This window comes from Stomoxys calcitrans, chromosome 5 (assembly GCF_963082655.1).
Source record: "Stomoxys calcitrans chromosome 5, idStoCalc2.1, whole genome shotgun sequence".
In the NCBI taxonomy this organism is placed as follows: Eukaryota; Metazoa; Arthropoda; class Insecta; order Diptera; family Muscidae; genus Stomoxys; species Stomoxys calcitrans.
Window position 1 is genome coordinate 91,442,664 of NC_081556.1, and position 13,188 is coordinate 91,455,851.

The 13,188-nt window shown below is 39.5% G+C and overlaps 1 protein-coding gene across 2 annotated transcripts; it reads left to right on the top strand.

Annotated features, from left to right (window-relative positions):
• Nucleotides 1-399: 399 nt before the first annotated feature.
• Nucleotides 400-12,574, top strand: LOC106085324 (SET and MYND domain-containing protein 4). 2 transcript variants are annotated; one of them, XM_013249547.2, is made up of 7 exons: nucleotides 400-1,583; nucleotides 2,003-2,039; nucleotides 2,240-2,955; nucleotides 7,291-7,770; nucleotides 7,829-8,369; nucleotides 11,794-12,115; nucleotides 12,188-12,574. In XM_013249547.2, exons 3-7 carry the CDS (start codon nucleotides 2,288-2,290, stop codon nucleotides 12,448-12,450), a joined length of 2,274 nt encoding a protein of 757 aa, XP_013105001.2. In that variant the 5' UTR covers nucleotides 400-1,583; nucleotides 2,003-2,039; nucleotides 2,240-2,287; the 3' UTR covers nucleotides 12,451-12,574. The 2 variants fall into 2 exon arrangements, with proteins under 2 accessions (XP_013105001.2, XP_013105002.2); XM_013249548.2 differs by lacking the exon at nucleotides 400-1,583 and having other exon boundaries at nucleotides 2,032-2,111.
• Nucleotides 12,575-13,188: the final 614 nt, after the last annotated feature.

Consider the following 13,188-nt stretch of genomic DNA (forward strand, 5'->3'; position numbering starts at 1 on the left):
GGATGTCAAATCTGCCGATTAAAAATGCCATCAAATGGGAGAAAACGTAAACAAAGAAAGAATGTAAAAAGAGAACAAGTTGACATCTCAATGCCAAATACTGTCAAAAATTTTAGAATATATATGGCGGCAGATCGCTTGGCTTAACCTTATGTTGTCATCAAGCTAATCGAGGTTTTGCCAACACACAAAAAGAAATTTGTGTGAGTGTATGTGTACGTGTGTGTACATGAGCCTACTGAATGAAATTGGCAAATAATATCGCGAAAAGAGAATATAGTACCACCCTTTAGGAAGACAAAGCGGACCGTACGTCTGTGGGCTTAAATTTCTTTAAGACGCTATTACACGGCATGTAGATGTCTTATGGCATGTCACTTTTTGTATGCACATGTAATTGAAAATGTTTGTCAAAATTGTCAATTTACATACGATTCATAATTTTTGCTATCACACATGTTTGTTATTTAGGTATGACATAACCTAAAAGTTTGAGCAAAACCTGATTTTTTTTTGTGTTAAAATTGTTAAAGTTGTCATTCGATTCACAACAAAAACAGTCGATTTCTTTATGTTTTTGTCAGAAGCAATAGAATACGCTCTAATCGAAACAAATTACATGTGCTATTTTAAAAGTGATTTTCATATGTTAGTATCGTGTGTATCGCGACATGTGCAACTCAACATGTGCTAAATTTGACATGTCATTAGACAATACTTGCCGTGTAGTAGAGCCTTTAGTGAACACTGGATAGGAGTGTTGCCCAAAATATATTCATTTACAGGTAGTTGCAGTTGCCCAACAACAAAATCAATGGTTAGTGCAACTCTGATTTTAAGTATGTTACTAGGTCGCGCCATTTTTCGTTGTTTGTGTGTTACTTAACTATAATACACAGCCGCAACTCGTTGATTGATAGTGCCCTTTGAGAGATAAAAATGTATTCAGCTGTTTACAGTTCGCTACCTGTTAATCAAGGCGTATTTAAAAAGGTGGTCTCACGCGAACAGCTGCTAACAGCCGGTCAGGTTTGCCAACACACACAAAAAAAGTTGTGTGCGTGAGTGCATATGTATGCGTACATGAGCAGAGAATATGCGAGAAAGAGATAACAACAAAGAGAATGCAAACAAAAATCTGTCAAATCGCGTGAGACCATCTTTTTAAATCCGCCTTGAGCGTCTAATTATTTCTCTCGTGTAAACATCCCTTTGTTTATTATTGAATATGGAACGCTATTATGTGTTGTGGAACTTCGGTTTTGCAATCAATCATTTGGCCAAAATCAAAACAAACTCACACCATTAGACCCAGTTCCACATGAGAACAGACTGAGTTCACCAAGTGGTCAAGTCATACAAAAACTCTGAATTAAGCTGCATATCAAGCGTTCAGCAGCAGTCATCGAAAACCTCGATGAGGACGAAGGAGATTCCTATTCCAAATTAGTATCAAGTGGCCAGTAGTATATCTCTAAATTAGATAGCAGCTTCTAGAGGATCAACCACAGTTTAACCGGGATATCCCTATATTCCAAGCTCGGAAATATAATCATTTATCCCATAGGAAGTAGGGTCACTAGGTGAGTGTTCATTTGTTGGGTTTTTGCTTCGTTTGTATGAAAATATTTGCTAGTGCATAAAAATACAACGTTTGTGGGATTTCATTAACACAATATTTAATGTTATAATGTCCCAATAACGTAAAGTTTTCCAATTAAAAAGTTGTAATATAATAAGTTTCTACAAAGATAAACAAAATTGAAGTATACGACGAAACTTACAACAATTAAAAACGTAACAAGGTCAACATCGATTTATTCAGAATCGATTAGTATTTTTGCAATACATTTGCATTGGACGTTTCAGTGAAAACTGAAGGAAATATCCCTTTCAGTTACATCCAATTGTTCTTTGGCGCTATTTGCTGTTAACACTATAATTTTTGCCATAACTATCTTGTATTTATTTCCTAATTCCATTGTCTTGTGTTTCTTTGCAGACCATTCTTAGAACTTTTCAGTGGAGAGAATCTGAAGGTAATATATTTAAGGCCTAGTTTTCCAACGAAAGAGCAACAAAACCTATTCCTTGTTCAATGGATACAAGCTGTAAATGTCAATCTAATCTCTAATATTACTAACAAAAAGAAAAAAGTTTGTGTCCTATGTTCTTTAGAGGCACACTTACAAAATTTTTAATTGGTAAATTGTTCAAGTCCATTTTTTACTTTTAATAGAATTTAACCACCATCGTAAGGATTTCGTGAAAAATTTAAACCAAAAGCATGGATACAGACCTATGTGAACTTTTTTCATTGCAAAGTAAATTTGTATGTTTGAACAAATATGAAGACGAGTTTAAAACACAGAAAATACTCTATGGATTACCAAAAAATTTGCAATTGTGTGAAAAGCTCACCTTACATTGGCTTAAAACTCAGGAAAAAAATGAAGACAATGAGTTCGCCATGAAGGATGACAGTGATAGAATAAAAGAATCCAATGAATTGCGAAGCGAAGGCAACCGATTGTACACTGCACAAAAGGAAAGAAATATTCTTGGTGCGTGTCGTCTTTACAATGACGCAATTTTTGCAGCGCTAGATAGTAAATCCGGCAACGAAATATCTTTGGGTTTTGCAAACCGAGCAATGGCTTTACAAACATTTGGATATTATCAACAAGCTTATGATGATTGCATGTGTGCCTTAAAAACAGGATATCCCAATGCTATGCGTCACAAAATAATAACTCGACAAGCCTTTTGTTCATTGCAACTAAAGGATGCGAAGGCACTTGAATCTCATTTGAACGAGCTGGACCAAATGACGCTAAACGATAATTTTCAAAAGCAACTTCTTGAACTTAAGGAATCATTGGCAAACATTTGTGAGACAAATAAAAAGTCCGAACTTGAGGATGGCCAAGCAGGTAGCAGAGAATCTCAAATAATGTAAGTTAATTGGTTATTATGTTACATTTAAGTATATCTGATCTATTAAAAAAAAAAAACATTATTAAAAAGTAGCTCAGATTTTACGAAGGAAATAGTTTAATAAAAGGCCTGGGTTCGAATCCTGGCTGGTACGTCAGAAAAATTTTCAGCGGTGGTTATTCCCATCTAATTCTTGCGACATTTGTGAGGTACTTTACCATGTAAAAACTTCTCGCCAAAGAGGTGTCGCTCTGCGGCAGGCCGTTCGGACTCGACTATAAAAAAGAGGTCCCCTATCATTGAGCTTAAAATTTAATAGGACAGCATTCACTGTGAGAAGTTTGTCCAGATTCTTAATGGAATGTTCATGGGCAAATTTGCATTTGCGACTTTCAGGCCAAGGTCATAGCGGTCCTTATACTCGAAAGACATTATCGAGGTCGAAAGGCTTCCCGATCGGACTGTCACGATAAACGTGAAAAGTGATGCATTGCTACAGGGTCTGGTGTCGAATCATGTGCGGTCGAGACTGTTAGACTGAAATCAAGCATGTAGGAACAGAGCAACCCTGCAACCAGTAGTTTCAAGCGAAGAATATGTATCGGAAGTTAATGAGAGAGAAACGTATATTCCGCAGAAAAAAATTGATAAACGTGAGCTTGAGTAAATCGAGATATTTTGGAGGCAGAATAAAGTCCGAAAATTCTATCAAACAATAAACTATGAAAACGATGTTTGGTACAGGATGATGATATAGAAAAATATAACGCCTAGTTAAAATGAGGTCTGCGTATCAGTTATCTGGCTGAAGAATAACAAGGCAGCAGCAGCAGAGGGGATGCCGGTTGAAATATTAAAAACAGGCGACACGCTGATGAGTATGCATCAACTTGTGTGAGCAATGTAACTAGAAACACGCATACCCAATGATTAGAATTTCAGCATACCATATCTCAATAAAGAATATATGACAGTATGAACCAACTACAAAGGAATGAGTGTTCTTCTCAACGCGTAATAATATTGGGTTGCCCAAAAAAATAATTGCGGATTTTTCATATAGTCGGCGTTGACAAATTTTTTCACAGCTTGTGACTCTGTAATTGCATTCTTTCTTCTGTCAGTTATCAGCTGTTACTTTTAACTTGCTTTAGAAAAAAAGTGTTAAAAAAGTATATTTGATTAAAGTTCATTCTAAGTTTTATTAAAAATGAATTTACTTTCTTTTAAAAAATCCGCAATTACTTTTTGAGCAACCCAATACTTTTGTGCGTAGAGTATGAGGATGACAAGACCTCAGTCACTTTTGGCGACGTAACTGTGACTGACCAGGTTGTTCAACTGTCAATTTATTGAGCATCCCGAGAGTGAAAAAGTTAGGAGGGGAGCCATCCGCCGTATGCCTATGCCAAGTCATTGAAAGCGCTGGGATCTGACGGAATTTCTTCTCACTGATGCTTAAGGATCTGGATTTACTTGGAGTCGAGTACCTCACAACAGTACTCAACCTATCTTAGCACACTCTTATAGTATCCGACGCCTGGAAGATGCACAGAGTGATCCCGCTACTGAAGCTTGGAACGGACCCGTTCTCTCACCAGTAGCCAAGACGCTTGTGGCTCCTACTGCTAGATTAATATTTAGACTTATTCGTTTGTTTTTATATACAACAAGGTAACAATGATCTGCTTAGCATAACAACTCTTACCATCATATGCCACTGCAATTTGCAATAACATCAAAAGTACAAACAAGGCCCTCAAGTCATTTGCCTGCAGCACTTGGGGTGTGGCAAGTTATGCATCGCCAGTGTGGTCTCGTCAGCTATGTAACGCGGAATATGTGGCTGGAACACTAGAAGCAATGTTACTTTGTTACAGGTGTGGGCAAGCTGTGGTCTAATGCTAGGTGACTCTCTATCCCCGGAAGAAGGGACGACAGGACAGGTCACTTTTGGCGACGTAATTGTGACTGACCCTAAGAGAAGCGCCAGGTGGTTCAAACGTCAATTTATTAAGCATCCTGAGATTAAAAAAGCTAGAAGAAAAGCCATTGGCTGTATTTGAGGTCTACATCCCGCACTTTTTAACCTCTACCTATCCTCTATTTCACCACCTCTAGACGACATTGAGATCGTATCATATGTGGGTGATTGTACGACCATGACATGGGGCCCCCATCCATTGTTGGCATCTGCGATAGTTTAAACGCAGATAGGTCAACGACCTTGCTGCTTATTTCTCTGCAAGAGATTTGAATATATCTGCCACCAAATCTTCAGCTATATTGTTTATTACAAATATCCGCGAGGTGAATAGTGAACTGAATGTGAAAGTCGATGGAAAAACGATTCCGGCCATCACATTACACATTCTTCCCATATACCACATCAATTTGCCAGTCTGCGGTAAATTATACAACATCAGTGTGGTCTCGTCGGCTAGGAGACACCCAGTGGAATAATATGCAGATCTGTTAGAATGCCGCTCTTCGAACTGGGACGGCCTGTCTCTTCAGTTCACACGTGGACCATCTCCTTTAGGAGACCTAGATAGGTATCCACTGCCCAGAAGCCCTAAGGTGGATCTATTGGGTTGCCCAAAAAGTAATTGCGGATTTTTTAAAAGAAAGTAAATGCATTTTTAATAAAACTTAGAATGAACTTTAATCAAATATACTTTTTTTACACTTTTTTTCTAAAGCAAGCTAAAAGTGACAGCCGATAGCTGACAGAAGAAAGAATGCAATTACAGAGTCACAAGCCGTTGAAAAAATTTGTCAACGCCGACTATATGAAAAATCCGCAATTACTTTTTGGGCAACCCAATACATAACCTAGAGCTTGACTTTCAGCGCTACAAGAGAGAACATCTAGATCAAGTAGCATACCAAGCGGGTCTAGACAACATGCATGCAGATGCGGTGTATAGCTACCGGGTGAATGCGGTCTTTGGTGAACAGCCGCAACCCATTGCACCGGAAGAAATTGACCTCCTCCGGCAAACCAGTGTTCAATTACGATCCGGAAGTAGCAACCGCATCAACTTCTACAGAGAACAAGCATTGATGCCAACGTGCAGGATGTGTGTCCCGATTATGACCTAGTACAACACGACACACGTCACCTGTTTAACTTCTCAGCAACACAAATTCGACTCAGACCCATATCCCTCTGGATCAGCGATGGGCTCACTAACAAAGTTAAAAATAATAAATTGTGTTTGTATGGGGGCAATTAATCCCGACCAATCAGCCAAGTGCAAGATAACAATGCTATGTAAAATAACAACAATGCGTCGACCGAAAGAAGGCACAGGAGCTGCTGGCACTATCCGTGTGCCTCTATTAATTTTTCCTTTATGTGCGGTTGTGTTTTTGCCCATCTATGCTCTGGACACACCCCACCTTAGTCGCAGAATTCTTGGATCTGGATATTCAACAAAACCAAGCAGACGAAAGATGCAACACAACACACTAGTACAACAACAACAACCAATGGAAAGATCAAGAGGTGAATGACATCTTCAAACTAGGTGTCAAAAACTGGAGAAGGAGCGTAGACGGCCGAGGCGCTTAGAAACCTATTCTGTGTTCGAATAATGGCACAAAAGTTATGTAATAGCCTACTGAGAAGAATAAAGGCGAAGCGCTTGGACATCAATTCTGAGTTTGGCTAATGGAGCAATCTTCTGTCCTAGCCAAATAAGAAGAATTAGTGATTTGCAAGCTTAATTTTAAAATGCATTCACCACAATGCTAGCGATGCATGGGGACATCCATCGCGAAAGAAATAATTGCGTTATTAGAAAAACTTTCACGTTACTTTTAACTTGTTAGCCTTTTTATTTTCATTTTAGGAGCAAGAAACAAAGGTTTTAATCTGTATTTCTTTATTAAATATGCTTATAGTAAATATAAACATATTAAAGCAGAAAATAACATTGGCTACGATCTCCAGGGATCTTTGCCCTAAGATATCTTTCTATCAACCTCTCAAGAGTCTTCAGCATAAAGGATGACAGATGTATAGGACGAAAATCGTTAGCCTTCGTGTGGTTGGGTTTTCCTGCTTTCGGAATGAAAATTACCTTTGTGTTCCTCCATCCCACAGGTGGTTTAAAGTTAAATCATGTTTTCAAACTACTAAAACGATAACCGAGCCTATTGCAAATTTTGCGCATGAACTATACGCTAAGGAACAGGGGCAGGGGCCCCCTGTACCGAGCCTATCCCATTTAATAATCTTAATCTTAAGTTTCAACGAATTATAGTTTAATAGATCAGTTTAGGCAAGTTTTTTCGTAAAAAAATTATAATTAATAAATAATGTTTAGTCTTTATATTAAATTTCAGTGTGGAAACTGGCACGGAATTGGGACGTGTAATGAAAGTTAAAAGCCTAATACAAAGGAATCAGCTCATTTTTCACGAAAGGATACCGTCATTTGTTCCAGTAGGAGACGGCAGACGATTGTGTCATCAGTGTGCAATCACTAGTTTCATACCTTATCCATGTTTTAAGTGTCGCGGTCGTGTGATTTATTGTTCTCTAAGATGTCAGGAAGTTCATCGCAGCATACATGACTATGAATGCGCTGGGTATCGTTTTCAACTATTTGCTCGTGTTGGAATTGCTCATTTAGCTTTAAGAACCATCCTCGACAATGGAATATTTTCAATTGTTGACCATTTGAAGACCAAAACAAATACTGAAGAAGTTTGGAAATCTCTAACAGCTAATGGAGATATTTACAAAGATAATAAATTGCCCTATGCAGAGTCGCTTCGTATGATTTCACACCTAAATCAAATGACCATCAAGGACATTCAATGGTCGGTATTGCACAATAATCCGGTTTATCATATTTATCATATCCAAATATTTTTTTAGGTTTACTTTGGTCTCGCACCTCTTGGTTGTCTACCTTAAATACTATACCCATTTCTTTAAGGATTTGGAAAAACATAATAACTCCATTGAATGGGAACTACTTACGTCCTCATTGATTTTACGCCACATTGGACAACTAATATCCAATGGTCATATGTTAACTACGCTTTTACCAAAACCTCTAAATTTTTCACTTACCGACTTTCATTTGTTAAACGATAGAGTGTGGACAAGTCCTTGGCATTTAAAGGCAGGGTATTTACACACATTTGCCTACTACGACGATTTGGCATCCTTAAATTTGCCTTATCTAAGTATTTGCAATCATTCCTGTGTCCAATCGTTTCAGCCTAAATTTTCGGGACGCTATGTGAGTACATTTGCTCTCAAGGACTTGCATGAAGGCGACGAAATTACCAACTGCTACGATCTGGATTATCGAAAAGTAAAGCGATCGTCTAGGCAACAACGTTTAAAGGCGACCTATTATTTTGACTGTGGGTGTGAAAACTGTATACAGCCCAAAGAAGATTTTGATTTTGTAAGTATAAGAATTATGGAAGCGAATACTGTTTTGCTGGGTAAAATTTAATGTTAGATGGTAGTAAATCAAAATGTCAGTCTATCTTTATCATATCAAGCGCCATCATAACGACATTAGGCCGGTTAGCTCAATTCTTATAAAGGGTGATTTTTTTGAGGTTAGGATTTTCATGCATTAGTATTTGACAGATCACGTGGGATTTCAGACATGGTGTCAAAGAGAAAGATGCTCAGTATGCTTTGACATTTCATCATGAATAGACTTACTAACGAGCAACGCTTGCAAATCATTGAATTTTATTACCAAAATCAGTGTTCGGTTCGAAATGTGTTCAAATTTTGACAAATTTTGTTCAGCGATGAGGCTCATTTCTGGTTGAATGGCTACGTAAATAAGCAAAATTGCCGCATTTGGAGTGAAGAGCAACCAGAAGCCGTTCAAGAACTGCCCATGCATCCCGAAAAATGCACTGTTTGGTGTGGTTTGTACGCTGGTGGAATCATTGGACCGTATTTTTTCAAAGATGCTGTTGGACGCAACGTTACGGTGAATGAACACATTTCGAACCGAACACTGATTTTGGTAATAAAATTCAATGATTTGCAAGCGTTGCTCGTTAGTAAGTCTATTCATGATGAAATGTCAAAGCATACTGAGCATCTTTCTCTTTGATACCATGTCTGAAATCCCACGTGATCTGTCAAATACTAATGCATGAAAATCCTAACCTCAAAAAAATCACCCTTTATATAAAAATCAATTTCCGTTTGTATGTATCTTCCGTATAGATTCCAAACCGAGTTTCTTGAAATTTGTACAAATGGTGTAGAAAGTAGTGAAAAAAGGGACTTATTTCTTAAAAAAAAAATGGGATCAAACAACCTGGAGGAACATCCCATCCCAATACCCAACGAAAAAAACATGATATCCAGTTTTTGTTGTTGTTGCAGCAGTTTGTTATGTTCTATCTTTCGTCTGCTTGATTCTGTTGAGTGTCAAGACCCAGGAACTCTGCGACTAAGATGGCGTGCGTCCACAGGGGTCTGAGTCGAGTGGGTCTGTCTGGGCAGATAGACAGGTGGCGTGTATCGTGCGGCCCCTGGTTACAATCGGCACATCCATCTTGCACGTCGCATCAATGCTTGCGGCGGCTTCATCTGCCGGAACGTAATTGAGCCAGAACTACTCTGGTTTGCCGGGGGAGGTCAATTTCTTCAGGTGCAATGGGAGGCGGTCGGTTCCATGGACTACATTCACCCGGTAACCATTTACCGCATCTGCTACCGTGTCTGCATGAATGTTGTCTAGACCTACTTGATATGCCGCTTGATCTAGAGGTTCTCTCTTGTAGCGCTGAACCTTAGGCTGTCGATCATGAAGATCTACCTTAAGGCTTCTGGGCGGTGAATATCTATCCACAAGATGATGATTTGGATGGTCTCTACGATAACAGCCCAAAAGATATTGCTTAGACAGCATGTAGTAATGTCTTCGCACTGGTAGGATCTTTGTCTCCTGATGGAGGATAGGTAGAGATTAAACAGTGCCGGAGATATCACCCCACCCCTGTTTCACTCTACGGTGTATTGACTTCTTATCGCTAAATTCTACAAATGACTGGCGACAACGCAGATAATTCGGGACCCAGCGTTTCAGGCCTGGCTGGAGGTTCGTGTTGACGATGTCCTCAAATAGTTTGGCATGGTTGATCGTGTCGAATGCCTTTGATAGGTCCAATAGGTCCAATCCCCCCAAACTCAGGTCCTTTCCAGACTTCAGTAGCGGGATCACCTGCACATTTGCTAGACATCGGGAACTAAAAGAGTGTTCAAAGACAGGTTGAGGACAGTGGTAAGGTACTCAACTCCAGGTGAATCCAGATTCTTCAGCAATGTAGAGATTCCGTCGGTACCCAACGCCTTGGAAGATTTCGCGCCACGGATGACATTCGTAACTTCGCCCACGGTAAACTGTGATGGCTGTTCATCGGCTCGGAGACCACGAATACAGCGAATGGCTCTCCTCCTTGTCCTGTCTCTCTCGGGATGCACAAGTGTTCCAGCCACAAATTCCGCTTATGTTCAGCTGGCTGATTCTGGGGTTAGCGGGGTCTATAGCACGAATCTCATCACGCTCGTCTGCGAGTACCACTGCGTGCGCCGGGAAATTGGGTCGCACTTGGGGTATTCGACCGGCTGGTATAAAGCGAGCGGCTGCTGCGTAAATGATGTCTCGGAATTTCCTCTCGGCCACAAGCACATCAGAGAGGGGTGGCAGTTCACTGAAGCGGCGATTGGTATACTCTCTAAAGCCAGTCCAATCGGCCTTGCTATAATTGATAAACGTCCGGCGCTCAGAGGTTATGAAGTCGGGTGGTCGGTTGATGGTGAGAATTATGGGGAGGTGGTCTGACCCCAGAGAGATGACGGCTTGCCAGGATACGTCACTCAGGAGATCAGGGGATGCAATTGAGATGTCTGGCGAGCTGCTGCACCTCCTTGTAATCCTAGTGGGGGCATCCTCATTCACAGTGCAAAACGTGGAGCTATCTATCTGCTCTGTCAAAGCTATGCCACGCTGGTCGTTACCTAGGGGAGAATGCCATGACGTGTGATGCGCATTAAAATCCCCAGAACCAGACGATTATGACCAGATAGCAACCCTCTTATGTCGGGGTTGTAAGCCTGGCCATTAATTGTGACACAGCTACCAACCGGCGGTATATACACGTTGGCCTAGCAATATTGGGAGGGGATGCCTTACGTATATTGCCGCACGGGAGAGGTCGGGGGATTACATAGTCCGACGACGAGGACGCAGAAGGCGACGACGACGATGCTTGTGAGCCACTGCTGTCTATGTTCGCACATCACCTTGCAAAATATTCAGTGTGACTATACTCCCGTAGTGAAATGTAAGGCCAGAGCAAGATCCCACTCCATGCACCGATTACACCTCACCGACACCGATCGACGATAAAGGCGGTTCTGAAAAATAGAACAGTACCAGGGTCCGAGGTTTTTTTCAATCACGGCACGGACCAGAAGCGTGCGGAGAAGGCACCCTGGCATGTGCCTTTCCCATGACGAAAAAAGGACGAACACGTACACTGAGGCGGCAGCCATAGCCAATGGAAGATTTCACCGGGTCAATCCGGTGCTTACAACCGGTTGCCATTGAATTAAAAATTATTCGTGTGTAGTATTTGTTGTTGTAGCCACATATTTCATGTGGAGGTAACGGTTCTCGTCAAGCTCTTGTTCGCTGCGAGAAAGCCATCATGTTCTCGTTGCCTATTTAAAGAAGTCAATAATTTGCCTTGTCATATCGAGTAACGCAGGTACTCAGTATCTACTTATTAGCTATTGTAAACATCGGAATCAAATGAATACATAATTTTTGTTCCCTTCTTGCTGTCTAGAATCAATATCATCGATATCGTTGTGATAATAAAAACTGCGGCAAAATATTTGTACCAGATTTACCGGAACGACCTTCCCTGAATTGGTGGCAGAAAGCGGAAATTGATGTTACATTATTTTGCACAAAATGTGGTTGTGAACAAAGGTTGGAGTGGTTCCACGAGCTGAAAAATTTACTGGAGCATAGAATAACCCAGTGGGACGCCAGGCGACGTTTATATGATATATTTAAATCCCTAGGTGACATTTTATTGGGATTCAACGATGCTCGAGCTTATATAGCATCAAAATTATGTTCTGAATGGTTCAACTTGCAATATCGTAAGTAGTGTACAGCTTCTATAGAAATTGATTTTCATAAAGATGTGTTTTTTTTCTGTATCTCTATTTCAGATGGAATTTATTTAACAGATCAAGATTATGATGATATTATTGCAATGACGAATTATTCCCTAGAATATACTAAAAGTCAATCGTGTATCAATTCCATTGAATATGTGGCTGAAATGACATATTTGTGGGATATTGCAGCCATAGGAAAGTACAAGTGGTGCTCTAAGGAAAGAGATGAAATGTTATTTGCTTTGAACATAATATCGGATGATTTAAAGCTTATCTTCCTAAATTACTATAATGACTATATTAAAATTGACTGAAAAGGTTTGTGATTTTTATTGTAAAATAAACAAAAACATGGTTGGCACTGGCTAGTGCTTTGATTATTTCTACGCTCTGAAGATGAAGAATGCTCATAAAATAAAAATTTTAATCCATAAGTGATTTATGTAGTTTCATTTAGACACAAAACAAATAAAAGCGTGCTAAGTTCGGCCGGCCGAATCTTGGGAACCCACCCCCATGGATTCTGCTAAAATATGGGAGCTATATCAAGTTATGGGCCGAATTGGACCGTAATTAGCGCAGTTGTTGAGAGTCATAACAGAACACCATGTACAACATTTCACCCAAATCGGACAAAAATTGCGGCTTCCAGATGCTCAGGAAGTCAAATCGAGAGATCGGTTTATATGGAAGCCAGGGAAGTAGACAAAATGATTTTGTCTAAAGAAAAAAATTAATTAAAGTGTATTCTAAAAAAAAAATTTTCAACATTTTTATAATGACAAAATTTCATATTTATTATATTCTACAAAGACAACATTTTGCTGTCAGGGCCGCCTTAAAATTATTTTTCTTAATGACCAAAATGTAATGAATTTTTTTCTAAAAAAATTTAATGATTTGTTTCTAGAGACAAAATTTTAGCGTAACTTTAGCACGTGCCGGACACCCTCGAAACTATTTTTTTAAGACAAAATTACTTTAAAATTTTTTTTAAAAATAAAATTGTTGTAAAAAAGTTTTATTAAATTTTTTCTAAAGACTACATTTTA

What these genes read in the sequence shown, in the direction of transcription:
- LOC106085324 (XM_013249547.2), top strand. Translation starts at nt 2,288, where the DNA reads ATGGATACAGACCTATGTGAACTTTTTTCATTGCAAAGTAAATTTGTA. An exon ending in AGCAGAGAATCTCAAATAAT is followed by an intron (nt 2,956 to 7,290) that starts GTAAGTTAATTG and finishes ATTAAATTTCAG; the next exon opens with TGTGGAAACTGGCACGGAAT. An exon ending in CCAAAGAAGATTTTGATTTT is followed by an intron (nt 8,370 to 11,793) that starts GTAAGTATAAGA and finishes CTTGCTGTCTAG; the next exon opens with AATCAATATCATCGATATCG.